The 18617-nt window shown below is 35.2% G+C and overlaps 1 protein-coding gene across 1 annotated transcript; it reads right to left on the bottom strand.

Moving 5' to 3' along the window:
• Positions 1-2578: 2578 nt before the first annotated feature.
• LOC123546974 (homeobox protein slou-like) lies at positions 2579-13576 on the bottom strand. The gene is made up of 2 exons (XM_045333673.2): positions 12986-13576; positions 2579-3155 (listed from the first exon to the last, which is right to left on the bottom strand). The coding sequence occupies exons 1-2, from the start codon at positions 13455-13457 to the stop codon at positions 2620-2622; spliced, it is 1008 nt and encodes a 335-aa protein (XP_045189608.2). The 5' UTR covers positions 13458-13576; the 3' UTR covers positions 2579-2619.
• Between the last annotated feature and the right edge of the window lie 5041 nt (positions 13577-18617).

An 18617-nucleotide genomic window follows, 5' to 3' on the forward strand; every position in this document is an offset into this window, starting at 1 on the left:
ATTCGAATCGCGAACTGCAGACCAGTTTGCATTTCGCAATTCGAATCGCGAACTGCGAACTGCGAACTGTAGACCAGTTTGCAGTTCGCAATTCGAAACGCGAACTGCGAACTGCAGACCAGTTTGCAGTTCGCAATTCGAAACACAAACTGCGAACTATAGACCAACTGTGAAATGCGCAAGAAAGTGCTGATCAGACTGCAATTTGAAATTTTTATTGTAATCAGCCGACAAGATTGCAGTTTGCAATTCGGAACGCGAACTGCGGACCAGTTTGCAGTTCGCAGTTGGAAACGCGAAATGCGAACTGCAGACTAATTATGAAATGCATTCTTGTCCGCAATGCGCTGGACAGTCAAGTCAAGTCAAGTCAAAAGTTTATGAAATGTAACAAAGGCTCCGGCCCAAAATACACTACTAATATATAGTAAGTAAATATATAAACAGTTGTGATCCACAAAATGTATACATATACAATCGGATAAGTTAAAATACATATTCATAGGTTCAGCACACAGTCGACTAGTAAACATAGGCTGCTGAATATCATATTTAACAGGTCAAACATTATTTAAGAGTTTCTCAAGATACAATGCTGTTAGATTTAACACCTTTTCATTATCAGAGCTAAGTATGTTATAAAAACTTTGTATACTTCTGTCAGATGAATACCAATTAAGAAGATACTGATTACGAATCTCACTAAATTTCTCACATTGAAAAAAAGCATGATATTCACATTCAACAATACTAGTGTTACTTCTATTATAACAAAATTGGCAGATACGAAGATACGAGATTCAAAAGGTGTATTGTTGTGCCTACCAGTTTCAACATGCAGCTTATGGCTTGAACAACGAAATTTTGACATTGCTAGTCTGTATTTAAATGGCAAATTTATTGTAAGGTAACGTTCTGTACTTATAAAGTTTCAAATGTTTTATATGGTGACATCTACTTGATTCTTCGATAGACTCTTTCCAGTTTTGTTTATAACAATCTATGAGTCTTTGACGAAAAATACTAACGAAGTAGTCAATATTTCCAACATCATGTGAAACCCAAACATAACCAAACCATACAAAAATAACAAGTGTTTGACCTGAGTAGCCCAGGTGATTCTACCTACGTTATCTAAAGATTTTAGCATAAAATAACACCGTTTAGGGTAACTAGAGTTATCCATCTGTTTAGTTAGCTGATCAAACTGCACTTTGAAATTTGAATCGTAAATTGTAGCCCAGTTTACAGTTTGCAATACGAATCCCGAACTGCAGACCAGTTTGCAGTTCGAATTCAAATCGCGAACTGCAGACCAGTTTGCAGTTCGCAATTCGAATCGCGAACTGCGAACTGCGAACTGCAGACAAGTTTGCAGTTCGCAGTTCGAAACGCGAACTGCGAACTGCAGACCAGTTTGCAGTTCGCAACTGGAAACACAACCTGCGAACTATAGACCAACTGTGAAATGCATTCTTGTCTGCAATGCGCAAGAAAGAACTGATCAGACTGCACTTTGAAATTTTTATTGTAATCAGCAGACAAGATTGCACTGAAACATTCTTGTCTGCAATGCGCAGGACAGTGTTGATCAGACTGCACGTTGACATTTGAATTGTAAAGCGCAGACCAGTTTACAGTTTGCAATTCGAATCGCGAACTGCAGACCAGTTTGCAGTTCGAATTTGAATCGCGAACTGCAGACCAGTTTGCAGTTCGCAATTCGAAACGCGAACTGCAGACCAACTGTGAAATGCATTCTTGTCTGCAATGCGCAAGAAAGTGCTGATCAGACTGCACTTTGAAATTTTTATTGTAATCAGCAGACAAGATTGCACTGAAACATTCTTGTCTGCAATGCGCAGGACAGTGTTGATCAGACTGCACGTTGACATTTGAATTGTAAAGCGCAGACCAGTTTACAGTTTGCAATTCGAAACGCGAACTGCTAACTTCAGACCAAATGTGAAATGCATTCTTGTCTGCAATGCGCAAGAAAGTGCTGATCAGACTGCACTTTGAAATTTTTATTGTAATCAGCAGACAAGATTGCACTGAAACATTCTTGTCTGCAATGCGCAGGACAGTGTTGATCAGACTGCACGTTGACATTTGAATTGTAAAGCGCAGACCAGTTTGCAGTTCGCAATTCGAAACGCGAACTGCTAACTTCAGACCAAATGTGAAATGCATTCTTGTCTACAATTTGCCGGGCAGTGCCGGACTGCACACTTTGAAATTTGAATCGTAAACTGCAGACTAGTTTGCAGTTCGCAATACGAATCGCGAACTGCAGACCAGTTTGCAGTTCGCAGTTCGAAACGAGAACTGAGACCAACTGTGAAATGCATTCTTGTCTGCAATGTGCAGGACATTGTTGATCAGACTGCACGTTGACATTTGAATCGTAAAGTGCAGACCAGTTTACAGTTTACAATTCGAATCGCGAACTGCAGACCAGTTTGCAGTTCGCAATTCGAATCGCGAACTGCGAACTGCGAACTGCAGACCAGTTTGCAGTTCGCAATTCGAAACGCGAACTGCGAACTGCGAACTGCAGACCAACTTAACTAAAATTATATTTTAACTATGTACAAATAAATATATATATTCCCGTTGCTATCTCGACTGTGACAGATATGAATAATATAACGGATGTTTTTGGTCAAGATATGCCGGATGAGCCTTTAGTAATCCAAGAGCCCCACTAAGATGTGGCGCCGACAAGTAAGGATGTAGGGCTTGCCCGTAGAACAATCCGGAGTATGGAGAGGTCAATGAAGCTAAACCTCCGGTTGATGGTGGCATGGTCGGGCTGTTTACGTCCATTCCCGGGTTTTGTTTCTTCCATTTTGTCCGTCTGTTCTGGAACCATATTTTTACTTGAGTCTCCGTGAGGTTCAATGCTAGGGCTAGATTTAATCTTTCACACACAGAGAGATATCTCGTAGTTTTAAACTTGTTTTCTAAAGCTACCAATTGTTCATATGTAAATGCTGTTCGGGCACGCCGAGGTTTTCCGTGTTTGGAAGAATCTGATAATTTTCCCTTCATTTCGTTTCCATCTTTTGTGTCCATGTCACTGATTTCACTACACGCGCCATCTATATCATCGCCATGGTGATCATGCTCGCAGCTGGAGTCAAGGTCACATTCTGAAAATACATGTACTGTGATAATAAGTTATACACACTTCTTAATTTGGTCAGTGATTCACACTAACACAAACTATCAGTGAAATGATTATAGAAGTCTAAAGCCCAGATGTTCTGTCGGATAACAACAATTAATATAAAGCTTTAAGATGTGTACATTCACGACCTATTGCCGCAGTTGTATACATACATACGGTACCAAGACAAGGCGGGATTATTTTTTCATTCACGTGAAAACGTCTGACTTTTTCAGAAGTATTTTAACCTTTTAGATTTTCTGAACGTAGTGTCTATTGACACGGAATACGAAAGGATTTGAGCGCGTGGCAGTATCACTTTGTTAACTGCCAGTACGTAGCAGTATCACTTTGTTTGTTAACTGCCAGTACTGTCATAGTTAAGTTGCTTCATTACGATTTATAAGCAGTATTTAAAACAGCAATAGCCTGGATAAAACTTCTGTAAGCTATGAAAATCCAAAGCTGAAACAAGTGCGCCAAAACATTCTATCATGTCTAGCTAGCACCTAGCATGTAGGTAATTATAATCTAATCCCTGAAGAAAGACACAAGCCCAGTTGTCCCAGGGTAACAGAGTGGTCGCTTGACTCAATTAGTCAACAACTTGGACTAATTACATATGAAAAATTGATGGACTTCATTCGGAGGTTCAGATGTAACTATACGCGACATGTTATATGTGATAATCGTCACCCGAGCCTAGTCTATAATTAAATTGAATAATTTAGTAAAAGAAAGCAGTCGTTTCCATCGCACACTTACGCAATTACAAGAAATATTGATGTCCATTAGTCGTCGCGGAGCGATACACTATCACACTGCTATGACAGACACTACTGTCAAATATTCCTACGCGTTCTAAACATGGCGGCTGAGCGATGGAACACAAAAATTGACGACAGACATATTACGTTTCGTAATTAGGGCTTAAAATTGTACCTAATTTAATTTTGTTCCTTTTTGGTCGAATTTTAATTGCACTCGGGTCATAAATTAACACCCAGATCTCTTTAATTGTATTTAACAAGAGATTACAGCGTTTGGCGAGGACTATGTTGACAGCGGAGGGTGACAAGACTGGTTCACGACAAATGTTTTCATACATTTTCTATACGAGAGTCGCGATATTAGCTTCTTATACTTCTTTCAAATGTGTTTCGAATGCTTTACGTAATTGGTTAAGCAACTTAAAATTGACGCTGTATCTTAATTTGTCAACTATAATTATTCGAAATTACTGCAAAAAGACGGTATAAAGTCCAATTGCTGCGGTTTCTGTAATGGGTAAACAGAATTTTAGAAAATTAAAATTTACACTCCCTGAGAAATTAGTCTGGAGCTGGTAGTTTAAATGCACTTTTTTATAGAATTTTTACTTAATGTCGACTAAATTGGACCAGATTTTTTACGTCCTTCCTAAAATAAGAACGTTAAACAAAATTATGTGTACCTGGTGGTGAATTTCAATCTGCTTAAGATATACTAACTACAGTTATATGTACAAAATTAATGTCTGCCAGATTTGTACTTTTCCTGTCGTAGACGAAATATTTTGTACAAAAAGACTGGAACAGTATTGTCGCAGGAAGCTTATTCATTAAAGTATTCGATTACTGATTTATTTTGCTACTAATATTACTCTTGTATACATTCTTTAAAAAAAAAAAAGAAGTAATATGACTTTTGATAGCTCAAACTGCATATCCTTAGGACTGACGGCACATTTTTATGCAATCTCGCAAAGCATAAGTTTGACAACGTAGAAAATGACGTCAGAAACATCCCGTTTTGGGAATGGTGTTTAACCGCCAGACCTACAAATATAATGAAGTTGGATTGGCATAAAATATATGAAGGTGTTGAAAGCTTTAAGTTCCAATAAAACTACCATATTGAACGGTTACTAAAGGTAGCCAGTCAAACTGACTGACCAATGGTAATTCCGACCTCTCTGGTGCTTAACAGCACCAAAATACTGCACGAGTGAAATACTGTAAGTGTTTATTATGGTAGAATTTTCAGTGAATTATTTAATATTAGATTGATATATCACAGTTAAAAATATCAAATATACAAAATTTGGTCAAAACTATTCGCTATGTCACCAAAACAAATAAATATCCATTAGTGATGTTTTTGTATAAAGTTGTAATGGCTTTTACAAACATATTTGACTATAGGCTAGTGCTAAGAATGATTTGGCAGTTTTTTTTAAGTTTATAGAATGATATGTTTATAGAACTTTTTAATGTATGCTCGTGGCAATGTCAAATCAGAAGGTTGAGGTAAGCGGGCTGGTCAAATAAAAGTGAGTTCGTATTTTTTATTATTATTTTTTTTTTTTTAAATTTTATTTTTTGAAGTATTCTCGTCTTCACTAGAATTCATGAAAGTATACACTTTCATCATAAGATGCAACTTCATATCATAGTAGTTAAAAACTCATTCTACAACCAAATCTACTTTTCAGGTGCAAGAATGTTGGTGAATATCAGTAACAATGTTATACTGCATCTTAAAATTTCAAATTTTGTAATAAAATAAATATGATTGATCTTATAAACGTCCTCCACAAACTCTAACGCCATTTGCTTAATGTGCGTATATTTAACGATTTCGCGATTGTGCCATATTTAGACTGTCGCACTAATTGTATAGTGCATGGAGACATGTAGGTAACCAGTACGGACTGTGATAATTGCATTCAATATTTACAAGGTTTCAAAGTTTTGTAAGATGTGCACACTTTTTAATATTGTCGTGTCTTTAATGAACAGGTGTCAAATTAGGTTTGATGTAAATCAGGTGTTATTCAATATTTTATAAACAAGTCTGCATTCGCATTCATCCCCTCCTCTAAGAAGTTCTCCCCTTCGCCTTATTGCATTAAGTTATAATCATGTGCCTGGTATATCAGACTTTTAAAAATCCTACATAAAGGTAAGATTTTGATGCAAATCTCAAGTCAAATAGCCGAGGCTTGTCAACGAGGGGAAACAGTATCTTAAACCTGTTTTCAATAACAAAAGTCACTTTTGTGAACAATAGGCATCACAGTCATAACACTGTAAAATTACAAAGTGAATGTTTTGTAAAACCCCGTTACCAAAAGCAGAATATGATTCCCAAAGATAATGTCTCAGACTAAAAAGGGCTAAGCAGTCTGACCAGTAGTGTTACTAGGGAATAACAACTACCAATGAACTCTCAGACAAATCCATTCCCTCGATGATGTCCTCTACAAATGAATTCTCAGACAAATCTATTCCCTCGAAGCTGTACTCCACAAATCTGTCAATGAACTCTCAGACAAATCTATTCCCTTGAATCTGTACTCTCCCAATCTACAAATGAACTCTCAGAAATCTTAGCTGTCCTCTACCAATGAATTCGCAGACAAATCTACAAATGAACTCTCAGAAATCTTAGCTGTCCTCTACCAATGAATTCGCAATCAGAAATCTTAGCTGTCCTCTACCAATGAATTCGCAGACAAATCTATTCCCTCGAAGCTGTCCTCTACTAATGCACTCTCTGACAAATCTATTCCGCCAAAGCTGTCCTCTACCAATGCACTCTCTGACAAATCTATTCCGCCAAAGCTGTCCTCTACCAATGAACTCTCAGACAAATCTATTCCCTCGAATCTGTCCTCTACCAATGAGCTCTAGAAGAAACCTTTTCCCCCGAAGATGTCCTCTACCAAAGAACTCAGACAATCTTATTCCCTCAACGCTGTCCTCTACCAATGACCTATTCCACTGAAGCTATCCACTACCAATCTTCCAATGAGCTCTCAAGCAAATCCATTTCCTCGACACCGTCCTCCACCTATGAATTCTCAGACAGATCTATTCCCTCGAATCTGTCCTGTACCAATGAGCTCTCAGAGAAACCTTTTCCCCCGAAGATGTCCTCTACCAAAGAACTCCAGACAATTTTATTCCCTCGAAGCTGTCCTCTATCAATGCCCAATTCCATCGAAGCTATCCTCTACCATTCTACCAATGAACTCTCAGACAACTCCATTCCTTTGAAGGTGTCCTCTACCAATTAACTCTTAAATATATTTCCTCGAAGCTGTTCTCTACCAATGAACTCTCAGACAAATCTATTCCCTCGAAGCTGTCTTCTACCAATCTACCAATGAACAGTTCTCTACCATTTACCTCTCTGACAAATATATTCTTATATTTCCTCGAAGCTGTCCTCTACCAATGAACTCTCAGACACATATAACCTCGCAAAGCTGTCCTCTACCAGGTACAATAGTACTAAATAGGTAATCAAGCAGCACTTCCGGGAAAGAAAAAAAATCCTCCTTTTTTGCCTGCTAAAGTGATATTTTCATGTTTTATGTAAGCCAATTCCTGTTTTTATTTCATTGTGGACCTCAAGCAGATTTTTTGCATTTATAGAAATGTAAACAAACCTTATTACTCATGTGTTCGTACCCACATTTTAGCTGTCAGTTTCGAAGCTATTCCATAATGTTGACCTGTCAGACAAAACTCTTTTAAAAGATACATAACCCCTACTTTTCGGTGGGGGGTATAGGTCATTTAAGAACACAAGACTATAAGTTCTTTTTTTAAATGGGCCTGGATGTGTGTTTCAGCTCTCAGAAGATTGTTAATTTTATATAGAACATATAGCAAATTTATTTACTACTGTATAGCCTACCAATGAGCTCTCTGATAAATCTGTTTCCTCAAAACTGTCCTCTACCAAAAAACTGTCAGACAAACCTATTCCCCATAAGCTGTCCTCTACCAGTTAAGTCTCAGACCAATATATTTCCTCAAAGCTGTCCTCTACAAATAAACTCTTGGACAAACCTGTTCCCACGAAGCTGTCCTATATCAATGAACTCTCAGACAAACCTATTCCCCATAAGCTGTCCTCTACCAGTTAAGTCTCAGACCAATATATTCCCTCAAAGCTGTCCTCTACAAATAAACTCTTGGACAAACCTGTTCCGACGAAGCTGTCCTCTACCAGTTAAGTCTCAGACCAATATATTCCCTCAAAGCTGTCCTCTATACCAGTTAAGTCTCAGACCAATATATTCCCTCAAAGCTGTCCTCTACAAATAAACTCTTGGACAAACCTGTTCCCACGAAACTGTCCTATATCAATGAACTCTCAGACAAACCTATTCCCCATAAGCTGTCCTCTACCAGTTAAGTCTCAGACCAATCTATTCCCCCGAAGCTGTCCTCTATACCAGTTAAGTCTCAGACCAATCTATTCCCTCAAAGCTGCCCTCTACCAATGACCTATTCCACTGACCAATCTACCAACTAAACCCCTTGTGCAAGTATAAAGTTACGAACGGATAGTAACACTGTAAATGTTGGTAGTTCAGCTGTCTCCAATATTACAGATGTTGTTTAACTTATGATAAGCACTTGATATTTTAGTAATTTAGTATTTAGTAGCAGCAGCAGCCGACTATGGCTCTAAACAAGGAGGCTATCAAGCCTTGCACAATATCATATCACGAAGAATAATTATTTTAAATACAAATCAACAATAAGCTTTATTATATAAAAGATATATTTTATTTATTTATTTATTTATTCAAGTCTCAATTACATACATGACATATCAATATACAATACACAGATGATATATGGCTATGATACATGTATGCAACCACTCTTAAGAGAGTTATTAGAGACCATATGCATCAAGTTCTATACATCTATTTACATCATAATAATAGATTACCATTGCTAATCTTGTTTTTGACGTAAGTGCTGAATTTAAAGACCACCATAAAACAACGCTTTGGTTTCCATGCTTAGAAAACTCGCTTTGGTTTCCGTGCTTAGAAAACTCGCTTTGGTTTCCGTGCTTAGAAAACTCGCTTTGGTTTCCATGCTTAGAAAACTCGCTTTGGTTTCCGTGCTTAGAAAACTCGCTTTGGTTCGCTTTGGTTTCCGTGCTTAGAAAACTCGCTTTGGTTTCCGTGCTTAGAAAACTCGCTTTGGTTTCCATGCTTAGAAAACTCGCTTTGGTTTCCATGCTTAGAAAACTGTTTAATCCATCTTTTTTCGTAAATAAATTTTAGTAGATTTAAAAAAAGAGGGAAATGCTTTAATTCTAAGTTGACTTTGATTCAAAACATCAAAATTCTACTGTGTATACTGTTGCAAAAAATGCAAAAATATTTCATCGTACCATTCAAATACCCCAGTACACAGTGGTAATACCCCAGTACACAGTGGCATTCCGTTTTGCGAAAGATGAACTATCAACACACTGAAACAGAACATGCATCCTTTATTTTCCCCCAAAGAACTATCGTACAAACAAGAATAATAAAATGTCAATATTTATCAACTAAAATGGTTTTTGAAAGTATTGTTACACATTTATGTTCTATCTTGTTTACCAACGATGGATATTTCAAATTCTATTTTACCGTATTAAATGAATCTTATCGCCAAAGAAGTAAACACTGTTTTGAAACAAGTACCACAGACTGTTGCATTGCATGTAAAATACATTGTTTTTTAACTTTTTAGAGATAGATGAGCGCAATTCATTCAAACATGTTTGGAATATATAGTTTGAATTCAATTAATTAAAAGATTCAATTTTATCAAAATTAAGGACGTATGCTAGAATTTGGTGCGAAAATTTTCCCAATAACAGATTTTCTTCAAACTTTGGATATTGAAGGACAATCATTTAAGAAACAAAAAAATGCAATAAAAATCATAGGTCACCGGTATCGAAAAAGTGTTATCTGCCCTTGAAAACGGCATTTCCCCTCAAAATGACGTTTTCAAGGGCAGATAACTCTTTTTCAAATCCGGTGACCTATGATTTTTATTGCATTTTTTTGTTTCTTAGATGATTGTCCTTCAATATGCAAAGTTTAAAGAAATTCTGTTATTGGGAAAATTTTCGCCCATCTCATATACAGGGAATTCTAGCGTACGCCTTTAAATCTCTTATAAAGGTAAAGGAAATAGCCACCAGGTGGCGTACTGACAATGAATATTTTGTGCACGTGGATCTGTTGGCAGTCGACGACAAATACACTTTAATAAATCTGTTTAAAAACGCCTTAATTTTTGTGTATCTTCTTCTTTGCTTTTTTCCAGATTTTGGAGTCCGTTTCAAAGTATTCGTATTTGAGCGTGATGGAGAGAGACATTTTATTACCTCTCATGAACTGACACAGTCAAACCGAGTCTCCTATTATTTTGCAGGTTCTTACAGGTTTTATTTAAATAATTCAAGCAATTGTTTGACTGAAAAGGAATTGATATTTTGACATTGTACGGACTGCTTGTGAAGATTTTATTGCATGTAATTTTCATGCAACCTACTTCCTGTCTTATTGCCAAAACCAAGCTTGAAATCATTTTGGTATACACGATATTTAGTGTCGTGAGGTAACTGTACTAACTATATCAAGATTTACTTTTCAAATCAACTCAATTTCTTTTTATTTATTATTTTTTCCTATTCAAATCCTACAATTACGTCAGATCGCTTAAAAGAAATAACCGAAATAAGTGCTACTCGTGACATCAAAGTCTGTACTTCCGCGGGGTATTTTCCTCCCGTGGGTGTTTTGTGTCCCGCAGGCATTTTGTGTCGCCCGATTTTTAGTGTGTTCACACTTACCCAAATTACGCGAATAAAGCTCAATGGGAGTTGTTGCTTTTTTACAAAAATGAATCAAATTTTACTTTAGAGGAAGGAACCCACGAACGGACCTCTCGCGAGTCTCGCAGGAGATTCATTCTTCCCGCGGGAGGATCGACTTTGATTTCGTGTCAATCACTCATTTTTTTTTTATTTATTTATCTTTTTTTTATTTTTTTTTTTTTTTTTTTTTTTTGATGACTTCATCAAATGGTCCAATTTCTTACAAGATTCAAGTGCAATAAAATCTATATGTCAAGGAAAATTCAACACAAACATGTTACAGTAGCTTTTATGGAAATTCCCGCAGGCATTTCTTTGTCACCCGATTTCTTGTGTATTCCCACTTACACCAATTACGCGAATAAACCTCAATGGGAGTTTTATTTACAAAAATGAATCGAATATTACTTTAGAGGAAGTAACCTACAAACAGACATCTCGCAGGAGAGTGAAAAGTCTCGCAGGACATTCTCACTTCCAGCAGGAGGATTGACTTTGATTTCGTGCAAATCACTGGATTTTTGATGACTTTTTTAAATGGTCCAATTTCTTACAAGATTCCAGTACAATTTATGTCAAGGAAAATGTAGTTTTATATCCAGATTTGCAAACTAAACGTGAAGAATGTTTGATATAAACGGTAAAATTAGTAATTATGTTACTTTACTTTTAGGCTTCATATCTTCCAGAAAGGTTTTTGGGTATTAATAAAGGGACCTCATTTTTTTTTTTATTTTAAAGAGCAGTTATCAAAGTACCCAACTTTTGTGTGGATTTTGCTAAACCTGGATCCTAAGAGCCGCTTGCGCCGAATGTAATCCGGTCTGGCAAAATCCACGAGATAGCAGATCATGGTACTGCTTTAATGATCCCTTTCTTATGCACATATGCCTATTTCTACTATAACATAGTAAAAATTAACTACAGTTTTAGACAAATAAGGCTAAAAACCCGTTTCAAACGGTGAAAATTTTGACACATAGAACGACGCAACTAAAACAAGTTGTCGGTTGAATACAGGGAGTGAAATACAGGCTGTTTTTCTGACAGAATATCCATAGATATATAATAACTAAATTTAGAAATGCATTACATTACGGTAAAATAAGAAACAAGCACGCATGCTTTTCAAAGCATTTGTTTTTTCATAAATGTCGATTTTTTTTTTAACATTTTGTAATAGAGTGAAAATATGAAAAAAAATTTGCTTGTATTTATCATTAAAACGCATGTTTTTGCACCTTGTGTTGAAAATTTGTACACAAAAAATCAAGAATATTCAAAGTTTTGCGTTAGCTCCAGTATGTTCAATGAAATTACAACTTATTTCAATTTGATGTAGAACACATAAGAACACACAAAGTCAGTGAAAAACATGCATTACGATACCAAAAAGCTACAAAAAAATCTACTAAACTGAAAAAACAGACTCCGTTTACATGTTTTACTCCAATTCTCATTCGCCCAATCGATTGTATGTTTTATTATGTTTTTATTATGTCTTTTTCAGGGAATACAATAAGAACAACAATATAGATATAACAAGAAGTGGCATGAAATGTGCTCACAGATACATCGTGTTATTCCTGAATCCTGTTATTTCCAGGAAAATCTTTAATTAGTACTCTAATAAAATAGAACACATGCGAGTTTCTCAAAAATGTTATTTTCAACTTATCATTTCTTACATAAAATGAAAAGTATTAACAAACGCAATATTTTGCAGAGATGCAATGAAAATGACTTTTTTAAATTAACATGTGACACACTAAATTCTTTAAGATAATCGAAAAAGCACTGAACTGCTGTCGTCACTTAGTGTTAACATCCAGACACTAACAACCATGTAATGGAGCATACATATTCTTGTAAATATTTTATTGTTGTAAGACCTGTTTCACACACAGAGTTCTGTTTACCTTGTATTGACAGAACGGTAAGATATAACATAAGACTAACATATTCTATAACCTGCCGAAAAGGTTATACTCGGACTAATGACCTTTCGTGAAACAGATCTAAGTAACACTTCTAGACAGGTCCTACATGTAATAATAGGTATGATTTTTTTTAATCGTCCGGATGCCAAATACCGCATGTTAGTAGACATATGTACATTTTATACTGCATAAAACAAACCTGAATCATCTCTAAGCCTATCTTCGTCTGAATCAACCATCTCTTTATCTTTGCCAGTTAACCATGGATGTATTGCACGTGACCTGTTAATGAGATGGCCACCGTCGCCGTGTCTCGTGGATCCTGTAAATTTTCCAGGATCTAAAATGTCCATAACAGAAAACGGAGTAGTATGTGCTATAAGTGGAGATTTATTATTTTGTTCTCTGTTTACATTTTCATCTGTCCTGTCCGTATCCACACCATCTTTTTCCGCTTCAGGCGACTTTACACCACCGGATTCAGATTTTGATTCGGACAACTTTGAGGACGATTCTGACAATTCACTTAAGTCCTCAGATTCCACATGCGTGTTTGCGATAACTTTTTCGTCAATCTGCTGTGCGTACATGGTGATAATACTCTTTCTATAACCACATGTAAGTCCTCTAGTATTAACAACAGATTTTTCCAGTGATGTCTGCTCACCCATCGCTTTACAGCGCTACATATTCATTGATCAAGTAAACATGTACAATGTGTTCTATGAAATGATTGTTTAAAATTATATAAAACAAAAAGTATCGCGTGCAAATTGTTGAAAGTAGTCGAAATTTGTTTTACATTAAAGCGCATATCAAAACACTGTCACTGGGACGTACCTTGCATCTGCGCATGCCTAAAGAGGCGGGGTTTATAGAAAATACAGTATCCCTCCCTCTAAACGACGTCTATATTTCGGATGCAGTCTTTTATTGGCTACCGGTATAATTGCCAACATGAGGTATGAAATTAGATATCATTAACTTTCTTTCAATGGATAATCGCTCGTGAATGCTCGAGAATTTCTGGCAAATTGGATATTTATACATGATTGATGTAGTATAGAGAACATCGACGAAAAATTGCCCCTGGAAGGTATTATTAGAAGCGCACACGTTTTGTGGCTATTTTTATGAGAATACGAAACGATTTAGGGCGATAAGTGGACCAGATTATCAGCGTTTGTTAAAAGGTTAAGAATTGATTTCGATTTAAAAACTGTCCACAGTAATAACAGCTCGCCTGTATCTGCGGCCAGAATTTGAAAGTTTTTTTCCTTATATTTAAATAATTTTACAGATACACAATTTTGGTTATTGTTGCTGTTAGCTGGCGAAAGGCAAATAATGATACCAGATTGTTCCAGGGAAGGTGAAACTTATAAAACATACTGTTACAAAACATCCCAGTTAAATCATTATGAAATTATGTTACAAAGATATATATAGATATGGCCAACCTTCATAGACTTTTTGTGTTTAATATTAGCTGATTAAAGAAAAGTCACAACGAAGTAAATGTGTTAGAATTTTTCTTTAGTGGAACTGTACAATTTTGTCTGCGGACTGGGGTATAGAATTCAACTTAAGGATTCAGTAGCACGCCAGATGTGCTTTGAAGTGGAGGGAATCAGTTTGATTGGCAATATTTGCCACTTGTACAAACTTATTTGTGAAGTAGATCTGTATTTAATTAGTCTCGCAGGGAAAATCATGTTCATAAACACCGTTTCAATGGGACTTAGACCGGGTCGATTTCGAATGCGATCAGGGCAAATCAAAGAAATGTAAATAAGTGATCATCACTTGCAAGAAGTCCTTAAACACGAATTAGCGTTTCACAAGATACTGTCATGTTTATTCTACGGCTGATACTTAAATATTACTGTTTATTTTCCATTTAGACCAAAGAAAGTTGAATTTGAGCGTAATTTATTAATCAAAGAATCTGTTCATTGAAGCTATTAGTATTCCGAAAAGGTGTAAACATAAGACAGATTTGAATTAATTAAGCATTTATACTCCCCTCTGTAATAATATTTTATCGATCACAATTTCTGTAATATAAACATGTGTAATATAATTTGACATCAGTTAAAACTATAACAAAAGTATTCTGTGATTCCGAATTAGAATCTTCACCTAAAATGCGCAATATCGATATACTGTGCGAGAAAATCTAGCGATCTTTTATTATTATTATATCATTTATTAGCCTGATCATTTATGTGCATTTGAGGAAATATAAATTCTAATTAATTCTGACCTACCTGTTCTAAAGGGTCAATTTTCATATAAATAAAACAGGAAAACATTTTAGCATTTTATTATTTTACAAATAATCTAGTTTGTCATTTAAGCAGTTAGATTATTATGATTGCCTATAAATAACTAGTTATTTAACTATTATATTATTATTATTATTATCATCATCATCATCATCATCATCATCATCATCATTTCAATACTGACCTAAAATACATTAGATATTAAACTACCTTATATGAGGTACAACTTTGGAAATACATTTGTAAATTTTTTTGCACAAAAATAATGATGAATTACGAATAAATTCTTTTTTTTTTTACAAATATTTTGCAACAGACTCTCCTTTTTGGGATATTTTGCACTATATAAAATTGCGCATTTTTCCTGATTGATACAATGATAAGAAAAACGACGGCGATAAGCCCAAAGCTTTTCCTAAATTAATTGTAAACACGGCGGCAATCTTTCCCTAAAAATGGAAATCTACGGCAATCTCTGGCAATCTATTTTCCCAATTGATCATGCGAGAAATAAATACTTCTTAATTCAGGATAATATTTCTCCTTCAGCAACTTTCCCCCTTAATCTGGACATTTTTCTCTATTTTCCGTCATTTTCATTTCTATAGGCATTACTGCATCTATCCGATTGGCTTAAAAGGTCTCAATGAGTTATCCGTATTAACGGTTTAATTGTTTCCTTTCCGCGGAAAACGATCAATTTCTTCCCTTTGCGAGTTTTACAGAGAGGCGCGAAAAGTGATAACTTAATAAAACACGATCCGGGTGATCAGAATTTAATTAAAATGGTAATGACACCAGATGGAAAAAGAATATTTGCGTTTGTCTTCTTAGCAGTCTTTTCCATCCTGGTGGCAATCAGGGCAAATTAAATACTACTTTAGCGGAAACACAAGCTAGCATCGAGCTGGCTATAGGCCGCTAAATATGGATTTTCGGTGTAAATATCTAATTCAGCTTGAGACAATGATGCAAACATTCAATTTTCCGGTAACAACATTACATAGCTCGGGAATTACCGTGATGGAGATGATTTATTGGATAGTTTTCACGAAATTTGTATTGTAAGACGAGGATATAGACAATAAAAAGGCCTCTGATTGATACTGATTTGACAATTTATGTAACAATAATAGGCAGTTCCATTTCAGTTTCTTTTCCGGTTAAACTTTTGTCCATCATTTTTGAAAATTAGATAGAAATGGCTAGTAATTATTCCAGTCTTTATACTAGAAAGACGCACTAATTTGTTGTTGCAGATAATATTAAAAATACTTTGGTGCAAATTTCTTTTCATGTCGGTGTAAGTAGTTGTCATGACTAATTCATTTTTTCCGACCAGTTAATTCAATTAAGTCATTCATTATAAACAAACAAATATTTAAGGAAAGTATGTATATAAGGAAGACAGACACTTTGTGTGTATATCTTACCATGTGGTCATTGAAATTAAAGGACCTGATAGCGCCACATTTTCGAGATACCGTTAAATGAAAACTTTAAGATAATGTGTTTACATTCCGGAGCGGCGATAATTAAAGATCTAATACCGCCATGTAATACATATTTAATCTGATTATAGTCCAATAAATCAGTCATCGATTATCGATCAAGTGCAATATGTCAACATTGACTCTTTTCGCCGCCACAATTCATCGTCTTAGTCAACTTTAAACTATCAGCAAATAATCAGATTTCTGCAATAATTATGATTCATGTTGTCTAATGATGGGCAAATCTAGTGCGAGCATGTCTTACCTCTTCTTGTAGAGCACTACTTTTTCATACATAAGAAAACAGGGGACTGAATAGTACCTATAGTGGTATATCAATCAATGCTGGGCAACGACTCAAAACCCTGCTTTAGGTCTGCCTGAATCTGCCTAACTGGGATTTTTTTTTCGGCGCGGAAGCACATTTTTGACCGAACTGCTGAAATTTTTAATTGCGCAGAGAAATACATCGGCTGAATGTTAATGCTCATTTTTTGTTTGTTGGGTAAATTCTTGCCCAATTTCGCACATAGTTTTATTTAATTTTCAGCCCACTTTATTCACGTTCCCTTAATGTTCACATCATCTGAAATGAAATAATAAATACTCAACATATTGCTTTATATTATATGATATCAGATCTATGTATTTATAGAAGATCTGCAACAATGTACACGCTTATATCTTCTATGTGGAAACATAAGAATATTTCCTTTTTTCGTTTGTTTGTTTTAGTTTTGTTTTGTTTTATTTTTGTTTTATTTTTTCGCACGTTTGCTGTTCTTTATTTGTCAAGGTTCTCAGACTTTCACCATTTAATTGAGTCGCAGTAATAACATTTTTTTTCATCTATCATTTTTCAAATGATATGGCAACATGCCTCTGTGATTTTTATACACAAAAAACTTCTATTCATTTAAATTATCGATATGTGCGTTAATAGACGTGGTTAGTACCAAGCGAAATATATCGCTATCATGCGAGGAAATTTAATAAAAAAAATGAAATGTAAACGTATAATTTACAAAATGGTTAAGTATATAATTTCTTGATGCATCGGTTAATAGATAAATATCGACGTGATATCTTTCCATTATAGGATGCGGTGTAATCCACTCTCGTAATTAAACATAAAGTTATAATCCCGGAGATAGCTCGAGATTTTACACGATTCATGACAGGCAATTAGAGGCAAAAACATACATCAGGAAATAAATGAGCCGTGCCGCGCCTAGAATATACCCATAAACACTAACAAGTCAATTTTTTGCAAATCAGTAGGTCGATATTATGAGAAAATTAAATCATTCATAGATAAAGTGGTTTCTTCATGTTGCGAGGGTCGGATTTTTAAGCAACTGCCTCCCTTGGCAAATAAGCAGCGCCCTTTTCCCCGAGAAATGTCTTGGTTTAAAATTTCATTCTAAAAAAGGAGAGAAGTTGCAATAAACTATACGATTCAGATCAAAACTGGCAAAAGTAATTATATATTTTTTCAACAATATAATTATAGTGATGTTTACAAATCCACTCAATATGTTGTAAAGGACAATTTTGCTTTTTTTTTTTTTTTTTTTTTTTTTTTTTTTTTTTTTTTTTGCCATTTGCCAATGCATTTCCGCCCGTGTAAGAAAATACATAAATTTTAGTACCTAAAATGTATTCCAATGGTATGATAGAACAAAGAGCTTTTAAAATAAGTATTTTATACTTCTTTGGATAGAACAATTAAAACACAAGAAACTATGAACTGACAATAACTGCCCTTTACCGACAAATGTTGCGTAATAAGAGGAAAATTAAATCAGATATGATCAAATTCCTATTGGAAATGTATGCTTGCCCATGAGATTATGTAACTTCACTTATAAATGGAATAAAATCCTGCGGGTACTTTTTAATAAGGTTGAAATAACAAGAATTGATGGTCAGTGGAATTAAAACGGTCCAAGTAATACATGGAAATAGTTCAGGAATAAGCAGCGTCCTAATTTTGGGCACAAGACATGCTTTTCAGACATTGTCTATTTACTGAATATTTTTTGCCAAA

Source organism: Mercenaria mercenaria, chromosome 9, assembly GCF_021730395.1.
Source record: "Mercenaria mercenaria strain notata chromosome 9, MADL_Memer_1, whole genome shotgun sequence".
NCBI lineage: Eukaryota > Metazoa > Mollusca > Bivalvia > Venerida > Veneridae > Mercenaria > Mercenaria mercenaria.